The sequence below is a fragment of the Rana temporaria genome, chromosome 10 (genome assembly GCF_905171775.1).
Source record: "Rana temporaria chromosome 10, aRanTem1.1, whole genome shotgun sequence".
Lineage (NCBI taxonomy): Eukaryota > Metazoa > Chordata > Amphibia > Anura > Ranidae > Rana > Rana temporaria.
In genome coordinates, this window is record NC_053498.1 from 21338002 (window position 1) to 21353559 (window position 15558).

Below are 15558 nucleotides of genomic sequence, written 5' to 3' on the forward strand. Positions count from 1 at the left end.
TGGAAGAGAGGGTATGGAACTGAGGGGATGCACCTGGCTCTCAAGGTATAACCGTTGAGTCCTCTTGAGGTGTAGTAAACTCATCAACAAAATGTCAATGAAGAAGGGTGACCACCTCATGAACCCAATGATCTACCCACCCTTCCCCTTTTTTTTACCCCATCTGTGACATTAAGATTGTCGACATACCATAATATTCATTGTATTCTGACGGTGGAATACAATAGCGTAGTGGGAGAGATTCCTTCATCAACCCCAGGGAAATCAAGTGATTTTCTTACCTTCAACCTGATTGAAGGAACAAAATTTGCATAATGTATGACCAGTGCTAAGACCAAGCACTGGGTGTTACAGTAGACATGGACATAGAGGGAAAATTCACAGTACACATGGACATAGAGGAAAGGTCACAATAGACATGGACATGGAGGAAAGGTCACAATAGACATGGACACAGAGGAAAGGTCACTGTAGACATGGACACAGAGGATAGGTCACTGTAGACATGGAGGAAAGGTCACAGTAGACATGGACATAGAGGAAAGGTCACAATAGACATGGACACAGAGGATAGGTCACAGTAGACATGGACATAGAGGAAAGGTCACAGTAGACAGGGACAAAGAGGGAAGGTCACAGTAGACATGGACATAGAGGAAAGGTCAGTGTAGACATGGACATAGAGGAAAGGTCACTGTAGACATGGACATAGAGGAAAGGTCACTGTAGACATGGACATAGAGGAAAGGTCACAGTAGACAGGGACAGAGGAAAGGTCACAGTAGACAGGGACAGAGGAAAGGTCACAGTAGACAGGGACAGAGGAAAGGTCACAGTAGACAGGGACAGAGGAAATGTCACAGTAGGCAGGGACAGAGGAAAGGTCACAGTAGACATGGACATACAGGAAAGGTCACAGTAGACTTGGACATACAGGAAAGGTCACAGTAGACATGGACATAGAGGAAAGGTCAGAGTGAACACGGACACAGAGGAAAGGTCACAGTAGACATGGACATTAAAAGGTGCCCACCATGGTCATGATAAGTCCCAGCAGAAGACCCTAAAGTGCTTCACCCAAAACTCTAAATTTTGGGTAAGGCTCTGCTCCGAAGCCTTGTAAAACAGCTGAATGCGATCCTTTCACCTTCATCATGCAGCGACAGCAAAGTGAAAGGCTCATAAAACTGCATTTACAAAGGCTTTCTGTAGGATTAGGGCAGAGACAGAGCTCTGCACATACCAGGATGACTCTGCCAATAGAAGATGCTTCAGGGTTAGTCTAGCTGGTGTTGTTCTACTGCTACTAAGGTTTGGATGGGAGTTCCCCTGTGGACTGGATCCAAGCACAGCTGATACTGGAGAAGCATTGTGCACTGCAGCAGCTCACCGGCTGGAACCAGAATCACCCACCTCCCAAAAAAGAGCCGTGGGGAAATGATGAAATCCAGAATTTTATGGAGTTCTTCAGTCACAATTATCTGTTTGATTCAATTTCTGGGACTCAAAGGTAAATCTAATTTTGTCTTCATATATTGAGCAGAAGTGGTAAACTTTTCATTTTATAGTAGGGACCAGATCAACGGTGTGCGCAGCCTATTGCATTAGGGTGTGCACCCCAAAGATCAAAACATATCAGTATACTGATGGTGTCAGCAGAGTTGTGGACAGTGTCAGTAGTATTTTTTTATTTATTTTAGGAGCCCCATTAGGGAGTTTTGGTGAAATATCAGGGGTCTATTTCTGTGCGTTACTGCACGTTTAACGCAGTATGTTTCTGTGCATTACTGCATGTTTAACGCAGTATATTCCAGTGCGTTACTGCATGTTTAATGCAGCATATTTCTATGCATTAGTGCACGCTTAACGCAGTATATTTCTGTGCATTACTACATGTTTAACGTTGTATATTTCGGTGTGTTACGTGCCATTTAATGCTGTATTTTTCTGTGCATTAGTGCACGTTTGACACAGTATATTTCGGTGCAATCTGCACCACATAGGGTGATTAGGGTGTGCCTAGGCACACCTGGCACACCCTGTGCGCACGCCTATGGACCAGATGTACAGCAGGGTGAAAAGAGGACCTGTCTTTAAAGTAGATCCTAACCCAAACTGAATATTAGCTCTGTGGGTTATGAACTAATGTATTTTTATTTTGTTTTATAGTATAGTATACTGTTTTCACCTCTTTTTCTGGCATCTCAGTCCTGCTAATCCTCCCCAAATTTTCTCAGGCACTTTCTGCCTACATGTGCTCCTTCCAGTGTTGGTTGCACATCATTGATCTGGCTTCCTGGTAGTGAAAACAGTGGGCCGTGTTTGCTAAAAATGTTGGGCCAGATCCACAGAAGAATTACGCCGGCGTATCTATTGATACGGCGCGTAATTTCAAATTTTGCGCGTCGTATCTTTGTTTTGTATCTACAAAACAAGATACGACTGCATCTCGGATCGATCCGACAGGCGTACGTCTAGGTACTAGGTGGCGTTTCCGTCGAATTCCGCGTTGAGTATGCAAATTAGCTAGTTACGGCGATCCACGAACGTACGTCCGGCCGGCGCATATTTTTTTTACGTCGTTTGCGTTCGGCTTTTTCCGGCGTATAGTTAAACCTGCTATTATGAGGCGTACTCAATGTTAAGTATGGCCGTCGTTCCCGCCTCGCATTTTCAATTTTTTACGTTGTTTGCGTAAGTAGTTCGCGAATAGGGATTTGCGTAGAATGACGTCACCGTCTTAAACATTGACTTGTTCCGGTTTCATTTCGAGCATGCGCACTGGGATACCCCCACGGACGGCGCATGCGCAGTTAAAAAAAAAACGTTGTTTACGTCGGGTCACAACGTATTTACATAAAGCACGCCCCCATCACAGAGATTTGAATGCCGCGCCATTACGCCGCCAAAGATACACTACGCCGCCGTAACTTACGGCACAAATTCTTTGAGGGTTAGAAAAAAAAAATAAGTTACGGCGGCGTAGTGTATCTTATATACGCTGCGCCCGGCGGAAAGATGCGCGGAGGTACGTGGATCTACCCCGTAGTCTCCATTAGGGGAACATGTGACAGCGCAGGTGCGTTATTGGGAGAAAGTTGTCGTCTAAAAACAGGAAGTGTCCGAATAAGGATCTTGGTGGCAGGATCTCCAGGTATTATTTAAAAATTAGCTACAGATTTTAAAAAAAATATTAAAAATTACTTATGGAATGACAGTAACACATCAATGCGTATTAGATTTGAGTAGTTTGCATTTTTTTTTCAAATCTAACTGTATTGAAAATGTAATACAGAGAATATATATATATATATATATATATATATATATATATATATATATATATATATATATATATATATATATATATATATATATATATATATATATATATATATATATATGTATATATATATATATATATATATATATATATATATATATATATATATATATATATATACACAATAATTTCCTCAGTGTGAAAATAATGTAATAATTTTAACAGAATCGTATCCAAAAAATAATATATATATATATATATATATATATATATATATATATATATATATATATATATATATATATATATATATATATATATATATATATATATATATTTTTTTATATACGATTCTGTTTTTTTATTCTACATGCATTGTGATTTCTAAGGCACATCCATCAGTGTTGTCCTATCTGCTTAACTTTCGCTGGACAGCTTGGCCTACATGTAAATAAAATAATAGTAGAATTGAAATAAAGAAACGTGAGAAAAAAGGAATTCATAACCTGTAAGCTACTATTACAGATACTTTTGTATGTAAAACAATCCATCAGCATTGCTTGTATTATTACTAACCTTGTCCACTCTGGAATAGGCACACTATTAATAATAATAATAATAATAATAATAATAATAATAATATTATATTGAAAAATTGATCTTTATCATCGTATATTGCATTAGGGATAATTAATAATAATAATAATAATAATAATAATAATAATAATAATATACAGGATTGACATGCCAACAATTTGCACAGTTCTTTACAATATTTAGAGAAACAGTACAGCTACAATACAATTGAAGACAAGAGGGTTAGTTGGGACCTGCTAGTGAGAGCTTACAATCTAAATTGTAGATATGTTGAAATCATTTTTTAAATACTTAACCACTTAAGACCCGGACCTTTAGGCAGGTAAACGACCCGGCCAGTTTTTGCGATTCCGCACTGCGTCGCTTTAACTGACAATTGCGGGGGACGTCCTTTTTTTCCCACAAATAGAGCTTTCTTTTGATCACCTCTGCGGTTTTTATTTTTTGCGCTATGAACAAAAATAGAGCGACAATTTTGAAAAAAAAATGAATATTTTTTACTTTTTGCTGTAATAAATATCCCCCAAAAATATATAAAAAAACATTTTCTTTTCCTCAGTTTAGGACGATATGTATTCTTCTACCTATTTTTCGTAAAAAAAAAAAAAAATCGCAATAAGAGTTTATTGATTGGTTTGCGCAAAAGTTATAGCGTTTACAAAATAGGGGGTATTTTTATGGCATTTTTATTAATATATTTTTTTTACTAGTAATGGCGGCGATCAGCGATTTTTTTTCGGTACTGCGACATTATGGCGGACACTTCGGACACTTTTGACACATTTTTGGAACCATTGGCATTTTTATAGCGATTAGTGCTATAAAAATGCATTGGATTACTTTAAAAATGCCACTGGCAGTGAAGGGGTTAACACTAGGGGAAGGGGTTAAGTATGTTCCCTGGGTGTGTTCTTACTGTGGGGGGGGGGGGTGGCCTCACTAGGGGAAACACTGATCTTCTGTTCATACATTGTATGAACAGAGGATCAGCATTTCCCCCCCTGACAGGACCGGGAGCTGTGTGTTTACACACACAGCTCCCGGTCCCCGCTCTGTAACGAGCAATCGCGGGTGCCCGGCGGCGATCGCGCCCGCCGGGCACCAGCACGGGAGTCACGGACGAGCGGGGGGCGCGCGCCTCCGGCGGTGCGCACGCGCCCCTAGTGGCCGCCAAAAGAGCCGACGTAGAGCTACGGGCCCAGGAGAGCCGACCTGCCGCCGTAGAATGACGGCAGCTGGTCGGCAACTAGTTAAACCACTCAAGTGTTGCTTTAGAGGTGTGTTTGGGGTCTTTGTCCTGCTGGAAGGTGAACCTCTGTCCTAGCCTCAAATCACACACAGAGTGGTACAGGTTTTGCTCAAGAATATCCCTGTATTTAGCACCATCCATCTTTCTCTCAGCATTTTTGTTGCAGGGGATGCCCAAAATCTTATCTTAGTGCAGACTTCTGGGAAGATCAGTGAGCCAATCACACAAGCAGGATATTAAATTTCTGGGGGTGTTCCTTACACCATCCAGTTAGCCACATTGCATTGCATTTTACAGAAAAATGAAAGTGCTGCAGATTAAATTTTTTTTTTAAATAAAATTTAATTACAATATGGCTTGTGCAACAATTGTATATATTATTTTTTTCATTATTTTAATTATTTGCTAGTTTTCCCCCACAAAAATGGAGCTACCCTTCAAGTAACATTCCTTATTCATCCTATGCACCAGGCGTCCAGGCTGAGACCATCGAATGTTACACCTGCATGGATCGAGGAGAAGGGTCCTGCTTACCGGACAGAGCGGTGAATGTTTCCTGCCCTCCAGATCATGACATGTGTGTGGAGACCATCACAGCCATAAAGACAAGTATGTAGAACAAATATTATAAGTGTTATTTATACACTTCAATATCGGACATTTTCACCCCCTTTCTGCCCAGTCCAATTTAAAGCGATCAGTGCTGTCGCTCTTTGAATGACAATTACTCAGCATTGTACCCAAACTAAATATACCGTATTTATCGGCGTATATCGTGCACTTTTTTGCCCTGAAAATCAGGGCAAAAATCGTGGGTGCGCGATATACGCCGATACCCGCTTTCCTGTGCCGAGTTTTGAATACTGCACCGACATATACCGAGCGCAGTACACTCGGGGATAGTCGGCCAGTCTCGGCTTCTTCCGCGCTCACGTCCTGGACGTACAGGACGTACAGGACGTGAGCGCGACAGTTGCCGAGCCTGCCCGAGTGTACTGCGCTCGGTATATACTGGCGCAGTATTCAAAACTTGGCGCGGGAAACGAGCGGGGAGGACGCGAGGACGCCGGACCCGACGAAAGAGGACACCCGAAGCCGCAGACGGACGCCGGATTTGCCGATGGACGCCGCGCAAGACACCAAAACTGTAAGTACAAAAAACTATTTTTTTCCACAGGAATGGGGGCAACTTTAGGGGTGCGCGCTATACGCGGGAGCGCGCTATACCCCGATAAATACGGTAATTTTTTTACACAAATTGAGCTTTCTTTTGGTGGCATTTTTTCACCACTGTTTTTTTTTGCTAATCAAAAAAAAAAAGTTAAAAAAAATACGTATTTTTCTGGTTTGTTATGAAACTTTGCTAATAAATAATCTTTCTCCATTCTTCTCAGGATAAAATATATACTGCTCTCTTTCTTTGGTAAACATAACCCAAATCAGTGTATAATATTTAGTATTTAGTTATTGGGCTAGATTCAGGTAGCTGCGCGCATTATTATGGCGGCGCAGCGTATCGTATTTACGCTGCGCCGCCGTAAGTTATAGAGGCAAGTGCTGTATTCACAAAGCACTTGCCTCCTAACTTACGGCGGCGTAGCGTAAATGGGGCCGGCGTAAGCGTGCCTAATTCAAATGAGGATGAGGGGGGAGCGTTTTATTTAAATTAATGGTGACCCCACGTATTTTACGTTTTTTACGAACGGCGCATGCGCCGTTCGTGAAAGAATCCCAGTGCGCATGCTCAAAATCCCGCCGCAAATCGTCATTTCTTTCGACGTGAACATAAATGACATCCAGCCCTATTCGCGAACGACTTACGCAAATGACGTAAAAAATTCAAAATTCGAAGCGGGAACGACGTCCATACTTAACATTGGCTGCGCCTCCTAATAGCAGGAGTAACCTTACGCCGAAAAAGCCTAACGTAAACGACGTAACAAAATTGCGCCGGGCGTACGTACGTTTGTGAATCGGCGTATCTAGGTCATTTGCATATTCTACGCCGAAAACAACGGAATCGCCCCTAGTGGCCAGCGTAAAATTGCACTCAATTATACGCCGCCGTATTCAAGTTACGTCGGCGGAGGAAGACTATTTTTTCAACGTATCTGCCTTTGAGAAGCGGCGTAAAGATACGACGGCGCAGATTTGAAATTACGGCGGTGTATCTGTACGGCGTAACTTGTTGCTGAATCTAGCCCATAGAGTCCACAATCTATTGTATATACAGTATATCTGAACATTGATCAGTCCTGATGAACTGACGGCCTATATGATTTCTTGAGGTCCAAAAATGTCAGGACAGTACAAATATCCCCCAAATTACCCTTTTTTTGGAAAGTAGACAGTCCAAGGTATTTAGTAAGAGGCATGGTGATTTTTTTTTTTATTTATTATTCATTTTTTTTCCCATACTGTATCCGATGCAGTACAGCATAATCATATAACTGATGTGGCTATGATCAGGGATACTGACTGGTGACAGTATGTAAAACAAAAAAGTGAATGGCCATATCTTCACCATGTGATCACTGTGACCAATCACAGAGATCAGCACAATAATACACAACGGGTGGCTATAAATGGAAGCCATTCTTTGTGTACAATTTTCATGTGATCTGCTGTGAGTGGCAGCAGCCCAGTACAATGATCTGTGTCTAGAGGACACAGCGGGTGACAGACTGTGCCGCAGCTCGTCCTGCGGGGCTCGCTAGATGCGTGATCCTGGGAGAATGTCCCATTACTATAGGACAGACGGGAAGTGGTTAAAGAGGTAAAAATAAAAAATGGCATGCAACTGGTTCATTTAATTGCTAAGCCTAATTTACATTTGTGGTTGGGTTGGTGGTAAAATTGACGGTTGTGCTGCATTTTTACCAGCCTCAACCGCTCCCACCTAACGTGATTGTACGGTCAGTCGTTCTATGCATTAAGATAAAAAGCCTTCTGTGTGCAGCAGCCCCCCCTGTCCCCCAATACTTACCTGAGCCCCATATCTATCCAGCGATGTCCATGAGTGAATCAGCTCTCTCGCACTCTCTCTCCTGATTGGCTGAGACACAACAGTGTCGCCATTGGCTCCCGCTGCTGTCAATCAAACTCAGGTAGCCAACCAGGAGAGAGAGGGGGCGTAGCCGAACTGCAGCTTCGTACCTGAATGGACACACAGGGCTGCAGCTCAGCTCAGGTGCCCCCATAGAATGCTTAAATAGGAAGAAAACTGCGCCAACCAAAAATGTATACTTAGCAAGCAAGGCTAAGATAAATTTAACAGTGTAAAAATACAAATCAAATCATAAAAATGAAGTGTGACCATGTAAAAAATAAAGGATTCTTTAGATCAATAAATAGTGTCCAAAATGTGTGCTGAATAGATTCCTTGATAACCAAAATCAGGACCAATACTTACCTGAGCCCCATATCTATCCAGCGATGTCCATGAGTGAATCGGCTCTCTCGCACTCTCTCTCCTGATTGGCTGAGACACAACAGTGTCGTCATTGGCTCCCGCTGCTGTCAATCAAACTCAGGTAGCCAACCAGGAGAGAGAGGGGGCGTAGCCGAACTGCAGCTTCGTGTCTGAATGGACACACAGAGCTACAGCTCGGCTCAGGTGCCCCCATAGAATGCTGCTTGATGTGAGCTGACTGGTGATCTCAGACTCTCCATATGACAACCTGTATGTACTGTATTCTAATAAAGATTCAATGGGTTTTGACAGCTGGGCTCAGAAATGGTTGTGGGTATACTTATGTCATATATCATTGTAGTAATAAAGTTTTCATTTTCAATAGATCATGACAGACATTTTTTATTTAATAATACCAATAGCCACCCTGTGCTGATGAAATCCTTATAACATGGCTGCGTAATATGTCATCGTATTAATAAAGTTCTCTTGTTCAATAGGTCATGACAACCATGTTGTGCTGAGTAAAGGCTGTGGCTATGGTGGTCCCACTATGCTGGAAAAAAACATAATATCCTACGGATTATCCATATATATGCAACTTAGCCAATGCAACACTAGCTTGTGCAACACCAACATGGACCTGAAACACTACAACCTTGCCCCTGATGGTAATTATTTTAACAAGCATGCTCTGTAGCATTTGTCATAAAAGTGCATACCTCCCAACCGTCCTGGATTTCATGGGAATGTCCCGCGATTCGCGTTAAATCCCGCGGTCCCGCGAGCAGTGCTATTGTCACACGATTTCGCGCCCCCCCCCCCCCTCCGCCCAGTGCTCATTTGTCCCTCATTCTGAAGTTGAAAAGTTGGGAGGTATGCAAGTGAGCCAACCATTTTTACCCTGCTATGTACATTACATGACTTGGGCAGAACCATGGAGGAAGAAAGGCTACCCTGATATACACTCAACATTGTAAAATTATGGCCACAGCTATTAACTGGACATAACAAAAAAGGGTAACCATGTCCCAATACACTGTATTCCTTTATTGTTAAACTGATTTTTTTAGTTTAAATTAGGCAACTACAGTGGAACCTCAGATTGCGAGTAACGTGGTTAACGAGCGTTGCACAATACAAGCACTGTATTTAAAAAAATCCTAACTCGGTTTGCAATCATCATTGGTTCTTTTTTAATGGGCCAGAATCAGTCTTTGTGGCAACCGATAGAAAGAGTACGGTAACAGCTTTGGCTGCTCCAGATCCCTATGCCTGACATTAAAGGGGAGTTCCAGCCTTTTTTTAAGTTTATTAAAAGTCAGCAGCTACAAAAAGTGTAGCTGCTGGCTCTTAATAAACAGACACTTACCTGCTCCACGGCTCCAGCGACGCGCCGGCCGGGGCTCCGCTCCTCGACCCCCCCTCGCCGGCCGGCGTCTTCATTCCTAGTGTGGGCACCCGGCAGTGACAGCTTTCGGCTTCACGGCCGGGCACCCACTGCGCATGCGCGAGCGGCACTGCGCGAGCGGCGCAGCGCCGTCCGATTGGACAGGCGCTCGCCTACAGGGAGCGGCTGCAAGAAGGCGATTAAGCTAATCGCCTTTCCAGCCCCTCGGCGGAAGGAGGAAGTGGGACAGGAAGTCCCCTTCTCCTGAAGCCCCCACTCCCCCCCCCCCAAAAAAATTACATGCCAAATGTGGCATGTAAGGGGGCGAGGAGTGGGTTAAGCGGAAGTTCCATTTTTAGGTGGAACTCCGCTTTAATAGAAATTTCAATAAGTACAAAGAAGCAGGGGCGGACTGGCAACTCATGTGGCCCCCGGGTAATAGGAGATTATGGGGCCCCTGGGCAATAGGAAATTATGGGGCCCCAAGGCAATAGATTATGGGGCCACACAGTATACACACACACGCATACAGTATACATATACAATATACACACACACACAGTATACACACACGCATACAGTATACATATACAATATACACACACAGTATACATACACACAGAATACACACACTGAAAGGGTACTGGAGAGGCGGGGCAGCTATAATCTTGGGATTTTGAAAAAAAGACAGGATTTTTTACATACTGTCCCTTGTCCCTGGTTTTACTGAGGCTGGCAACCCTGATGGGGCCCCCTAGTGGCATGGGGCCCTCGGGCAGTGCCCGAATGGTCAGTCCGCCCCGCAAAGAAGCCACCAATAATGCATTGTTTGCACTTGCATGGTCCCATTGGAAACCAACCACCACTTTAAACAATTAGGTTCTCCCACTGGTTTGCTGCAGGAGGATAACGATTGTAGCTTGGGCTCCTGGACAGGCTGTTGTCCACATTGATTCATGGATGATCCAACTCAAGTACGATGCCCTATGGGCCAGGTTCTCAAAAGAATTACGCCGGTGTATCTACAGATATACCGGCGTAATTCGAAAATCCCTCCGGCGTATCATTGTTTTGTATTCTCAAAAGAAGATACGCCGGAATTAGGCTAGGATCCGACTGGTGTAAATCACTTACACCGTCGGATCCTAAATGCAATACTACGCTGGCAGCTAGGTTGTGTTAACGTTGATTTCAGCGTCGGATATGCAAATGAGACGATTCCCGAACATTTTTGCGCCGCTTCGCCGTAGTTTCCGTAAGCGTAAGGTTACCCCTGCTATATGAGGGGTAACCTTACGTCGGTCCACCGTATGCCATGTTAAGTATGGCCGTCGGGACAGCGTCGGGTTTTTCCGTCGTTTACGTAACTCGTCGCGAATAGGGCTGTGCGTTAATTACGTTCACGTCGCAACCAATGGTTTTGCGGCGTACTACGGAGCATGCGCAGTGGCCGGCGCATGCGCAGTTCGTTCGGCACGGGGGCGCGCTTAATTTAAATACAAGCCGCCCCCTTTCATTTACGCGGGGATACGTCGGGCCATTTAGACTACGCCGCCGCAAATTACGGAGCAAGTGCTTGGAGAATACGGCACTTGCTCCAGTAAGTTGCAGCGGCGTAGTGTTAATGGCATACGCTACGCCCCGCTCGTAGATACGCTGATCTACGAGAATCTGGCCCTATATTCCTAAACTTCTGTAGTTGTAGTTTAATTTATGTAATACAAGAAATATGCTTCCATAGCTGTCAAATCTTGGCAACCTCACCATTAAACATCACAGATACCAACCTTTTTCAGCTTGTTTGGCTGGTTCCTATGTTAAAATATCTTTCTGCCTGATAACCTTATTTCTATATTCTGGCTCACTGGGTACTAAACAATAAAATATCTCACATTTGTGTTCTTGGAACGAAATCCCAAATGATCTCATTGTGTTGTATCTCTATGCAGATAATATAACTCAAGTACCTAACGATGACCAATGCTACAGCTGTGTAGGAACACCTAAAGCAGAGTGTTCGCCATCCAGCGCTCCTGTAAAGCAATGCTACAATGCGTACAACCACTGCTTTGATGGAAATCTCACCATATCCACTGGTAAGTATGTCTTTCATTCCAGGTAAATATTAATTTAATTCAGCCTAGGTTCACACTGCTGCGAATTCAAAATCGCGGTAAAATGCGCGATTTTACCGCGATTTCGCGGCTGCGATTTTGACGCGATTACGGCCGCAATTTAATGTAAATCGCGGCCCGAAATCGCAAAAAGTAGTACAGGAACTACTTTTTGAAATCGCAGATGCGGCGTCGCACTGATTAGGACAGTGCCATTGCCGACAATTGCCGCCGATTTGAGATGCGATTTGACATGTCAAATCGCATCTCAAATCGTTCCAAATCGTACCCAGTGTGAACCAGGGCTCAAGGATGCAGAATTGGAATTATTTAAACCCAACTGCAGCCAACATTTTTTGCCTCTGAGGTCTAAAGCTCCCACACTGGAGTATTACATTACACAATGGCTTTGATTAGGGATTGGTTTAGCTTACAGACTTCTTTGCTCCATTATTTTAAGAGAAACACTATTGTGCTAATAGTAGACCTGAAATACTGGGCAACCACCAAGGAGCCACTGGTTAAGATGGGTGTAACGGTCAGGGGTTAACACCGTTTACGATATTCCATTCCACCAACCCAAGACAGCTTATCAACACTCCGACAATCCAGCAGACAGGACCCATTGGATTCCCCAGAATAACGAGATACACACAGCTCTGTCTCTGTTTCCAAAACAAATGAATGCTTTAATGGTAAACTCTTAGCTTTTTATACAGTTAAAAAGCATGCTGCAGTAATCACAGGGACAATGAAACTCCACCCAAAACATCACACAATGGGTGCTTAACAAGTCCCCCTCAATCCACATCCCAGACAGACATTCTGGCACCAAATCTACATGAATCAATTACTATAGCTGACATGGCAGACATGACTTTTAGAGTGTGTTAACTCACAACACGTTTTAGCATCAATAGAACTTTCACACAATATAGGGCTAGTTAGCATAGTACAATGAAATATCATAGGAGCCAGACTCAATTAACACCTCAACAGTCTATTTGTCCCCACATGAATGAGTGACTCTGCTATTGACCTGTTGTGGACAGAATTAACCACCTGTAATATTCCAAGACATCCTGCAATACATGAATCATAATTATTGTCCCATCTCATGTAATTCATAATATCCTTTCTCAGTCATCCTATGCCCCTACTGGACATAGGAAGACCCTAGACCCAAGAGTCATTAGTGAAGCTGGCACAGGAGTACCCCGAATCCTTCAAAAGTCTCTGGGTATCACGGGCCATTCCGTTACAATAGGTCCTCCAGGCTTTGACCTTTTTAAAACCCTCAGCCCCTCTTACACACCAGGCTGATGCACCAATACACAATATTACATAAAACCACTGACCGTTACACTATTTACACAGCAATAAGGCTATTTCAAGAAATAGGCATCAACTAGTAAAAGCAAACTTAATATATTGTCGCAAGCAAAGAAAAGAATGAGTAGCAATATTACATTTTAGTATACAGAGTAAGTAGCAATGAGGACCGGGCATAAAATGACGCTTGGCATCCAGATCAGCATAACAGTAACAATGCCACCTAAAGTGCAGCAGTGAGCAGCAATACGACTTGATCTATAAAACACCGGAGCTAAACTGCCAGAGTGCACTAATGGTGGCTATGCTAAACCTAAGTGGTAAGCACTGTCAGTATTTGAGATAACAAAAATGGGTATAGGGAGATGGAGGTGGATTTGTGGACAGGTAAGTAACATGACAATGGCAATTCTTAAGACGTTTCTTCTACTGGCCATCGTTGGGGCCCATTAAGAGCATTGGTGCACTTAACGACAGTCCTGATGAACCTGCATACAGTTGAAGAGGAGTGGTAAGGTCTTTGCACTGAATATTGGGAGATACGGATCAGAAACAGTGATAGTTCAGTATAATTGTGGTATGGGTGCAGTATAGTTTTGATAGAAGTGTTGTATAAGGCTGATACAGATGAGGTCTGTTTGAATCGTGGTTAGGATCCTGTAGTCAGCAACTCAGTCTCTGATAAAAGTGTAAACGATGGGCTTCCAAGCCTTCTCAACAGTCCCAATGGTACAGCTGTGGATGTCTGCAGCAGAATGGGCAACCTCAATCTCTCCCCGAAATGGCCAACAAGCAGCGGCATGGCCAGATGTGAAACACAAGCCTCATGTAAGCCTTGACTGAGACAAATCCTCCTTCATATGTATCTCACACACTTCCCACCCAGGTACTGCAGCTCACAGTGGGAGGGTTTTAGCAATTGAGGCAGAGCTGTCAATCCAGAACAGTTGGGTGTGGCCAGGTACTGACTGACGAGCTAGAAGCCATTTAATTAGCCAGTCAACCATTGTTTTCAGAAGGAGGTCAGCAATGGTAAATTATTCTGTTTTCTTAGTACAAGTAACTTGTAGACCAGATTTCTGAATCGGACACAAGTGATTGCTCCCTCAGGCCTTCAGTGACTAACGATGGACTTTTTTCTTCTGTCCAGGTAACGAAACAACAACCGTACCACTCAAGAGCTGCTCCACGAGATACCACTGTGGTAAGCACACTCTAACCTACGGGAGCGTGACTGTCGAGATGATAGGATCCTGCTGTTCAGAAGACCTCTGCAACAGTGACCTGTCCAATAAAACACATCTGGCGGAGCTGCCGTATCTTGTCCTGCTGAATGATAAGAATGAGCAAGATCCCGTCAAAGTGGTTCCGCCTAATTTTGTAAGCGCAACACCAGAGGCAGAAGTAACTCACGATAATCGCTCCCTTGTGCCTAAGGATTATAACGTGGCTAATGGACTTTCCTTTTCACTTTGGCTTTCTTTTATTTTAATTACACTTTCTCTTGTGAACTGTAGCTCTCTTTTTTCCTAGGGAAGGGTCTGCCAATGTATCAAGGGGGAAGGGGGATCATGCCCCAATATCCCCCGCCCCCCCCGTCATTCTAACTTGATTTTTTCAAATGAGAGTTGGCACTGAGTGGGTGACAAGGCCTCTTTAAAGGTAACCTATGCTGATACAAATACTAGCGGTGGCCTCTTTCTTTCAAAAACCCTAGTGCATGCTGGTCTTCTTATTGATCTATGTAACGATCAGGTGTTAACACTGTTTACGATATTCCATTCCACCAACCCAAGACAGCTTATCCGACACTCCACAATCCAGCAGACACGATCCATAAGAATTCCCCAAAATAACGAGACACAAGCTCTGTTCTCTGGGTCCAAACGAATGAATACTTTAATGGTAAGCTCAGCTCTTCTTATACAGTTAGCAACCAAATACTCCACCCACAACATCACACAAAGGGGTGCTAATGAATCCACATCTTCTACAGACTTTCTGACTCTGCGATGAGCTATTCCCACCTGCTACATAAAACACATTCCTTTAGTGAACATATTTGACATGCTAATCCACTACACCTGAAAGGTCAGACATCTGACCTTTCAGACTGCCAACACATAACTATCATCAATAGAACATTCACACAATGCAGAGTCATTAGCATACGCAATGAAA

The 15558-nt window shown here is 43.3% G+C and overlaps 1 protein-coding gene across 1 annotated transcript; it reads left to right on the forward strand.

Annotated features, from left to right (window-relative positions):
- The first annotated feature begins 1228 nt into the window (after window positions 1-1228).
- Window positions 1229-15218, forward strand: LYPD3 (LY6/PLAUR domain containing 3). The gene is made up of 5 exons (XM_040327365.1): window positions 1229-1510; window positions 5601-5738; window positions 9042-9212; window positions 11881-12027; window positions 14528-15218. The coding sequence occupies exons 1-5, from the start codon at window positions 1438-1440 to the stop codon at window positions 14908-14910; spliced, it is 912 nt and encodes a 303-aa protein (XP_040183299.1). The 5' UTR covers window positions 1229-1437; the 3' UTR covers window positions 14911-15218.
- Window positions 15219-15558: the final 340 nt, after the last annotated feature.